The sequence below is a fragment of the Kogia breviceps genome, chromosome 1 (genome assembly GCF_026419965.1).
Source record: "Kogia breviceps isolate mKogBre1 chromosome 1, mKogBre1 haplotype 1, whole genome shotgun sequence".
NCBI lineage: Eukaryota > Metazoa > Chordata > Mammalia > Artiodactyla > Physeteridae > Kogia > Kogia breviceps.
In genome coordinates, this window is record NC_081310.1 from 58,060,095 (window position 1) to 58,061,910 (window position 1,816).

Sequence of the window (1,816 nt, forward strand, 5' to 3'; positions counted from 1 at the left end):
GTCTTTGTCGTAAGCTTGGCTCTGACATTCCTGAAGAAAGAGCCGATCCTGCTGAGTCTCTTGGTGATGGAACCTGAACTTGCTGTAGGTAAGCTCCTGCCCGATTTGTGCGAGGTCCTGGACTCGTTGGTGATGGGAGCACGGCTGATGGCTTTGTGAGCAGTGCCCTGCTTGTTGTCCCCCGGGCTGCCGTGGCCTTTCTCCTTTTGGTCGTCTCTAGTGGCTCTCCGGCTGCCTGAGCCCGGGCCGGCTGCTTTTTGGATGGTCTTGTTCCCCGCAGTGCCCCCAGTGGCTGTGTTGGTTTTACTTGCTCCTGGACCCTTGCTGGCTGTGGCTGCTATGGCCGTGCTCTGCTCTTCGGGGGCAGGAGACTGGATCTCTGCCACGCTCAAAGCACCCGCTGCGGTGCCGCCTGCCACCCCTGCTGTCTCCACCTTTGTCGTTGCGCGCGATGCTGACTCTTTGTCAAGCACTGTAGGTTTTGCTTTGGCAGTGGCCACATCGGACATGGTATCGGGCTTGTGGGAGTCCAGTTGGATCCCCTCCCCGCCAGCAAAAGCTGCAGACCCGACCGCGGCCACCTCAGAGGGCGTGTGGAGGCTCCTGATGCTCACCTGGTCCTCATCCCACTCTCCTTGGAAATCCTCCACTGCCGGGCTCCTCCCGTCCTCCTCCTCCTCCTCGAACAGAGTCCTGCAGATCATGTCCCCGGCTGGAACAGCGTAGGTGCGGCTGTGACCGTCCACTGGTGGTCGCAGGAGGTAAATCAACTCTTCCCAGTAGGCGAAGAGGTCTTCCTGCGCGTCCAGAGGGGCACACAGCTGCAGGTAGAAGGAGCGGCCAGTGGCAAACTTCACGCGCAGCTGTCGTTTGTCACGATCGTGCGTGGAGATCCTCACAAACTTCAAGGGAAGGAGCCTGGTGAGCTCTAAGGTCTTGGCAACCTTGTGGCTCTTCCCCTTGGTGGGCTGGCTGTGCTCAGCGTGCTGTTCACAGCCGGTGGCCCGTCGGGCCAGCAGCATGATGTCTGGGAGTGGGAGGACGGGGCTGGTGGATGCGATGCCCACGGTCACCGTGCAGTCACAGTTGTGCACGTCAATCACGTGTCCCCTCTTCGTGATCTGGATAAAGTCGCTCTCGAATATCGGCGCGTAGTTGAATATGTCGTATTCGCCGTTGTGCAGTTGCTGCTGCAGCTCCCCCATGGTGCTTTTGAACAGGCCCAGCCCGGTGCTGCTCTGGGCCGTGTGATACGGGAGCAGAGAGTCCCCACTCATGGCTGTCTTCGATCACTGCCAGGCAGCGTGGTTAAGGCGGGCCCCTGGCTCTTCCCTCCCTCGGCCTAATGGGCCGAAGAGCAGAGCGAGCTGCGGTGCTCCTGCGTCCCGCAGGCGGCCTTATGGCAGGTCTTCCAAGCCCAGCCCACAGGCCCCCACCTTTGCCTCAGGGTCTCCCAGAGGCAGGGGTGTGGGTAGGGGCACCGATGGTCACAGCGGGGACTCTGTAGGGCGGCTGGACCCCAGGCTGAATCTCTTCAAGTGTGTAGAGAGGTATGGTAGGCTCCCCCTCGGCCTCAGCTCACTTCCGCTTCTGGGTTTTTATCTCCCCAAGCGGCTGTGAACGTCAGTCCTAGTGAGAGAAGTAACCACTTTCTCGGCCTAAGGCCCTGGCACAGCCTATTTATCCTCTGATGCCCTTTGTGACCTATCACTGTCACATAGCCCTTTGCCTCATCCCCCAGCTGCCCCGCCCCGCCCGCCCAGTGCAGGGCCCCCATCCTCTCCCAAACGCGCCATTGCCCCCGCGGAGGACAGGC

At 61.0% G+C, this 1,816-nt stretch overlaps 1 protein-coding gene across 1 annotated transcript; it reads right to left on the bottom strand.

The window, feature by feature from the left end:
- Nucleotides 1-281: 281 nt before the first annotated feature.
- On the bottom strand, nt 282-1,277 carry LOC131753409 (Golgi-associated RAB2 interactor protein 4-like; the record flags this gene model as incomplete). The annotated part of the gene is made up of 1 exon (XM_059058677.2): nt 282-1,277. A coding segment is annotated over exon 1 (996 nt), but the record flags the coding sequence as incomplete, so codon positions are not given.
- Between the last annotated feature and the right edge of the window lie 539 nt (nt 1,278-1,816).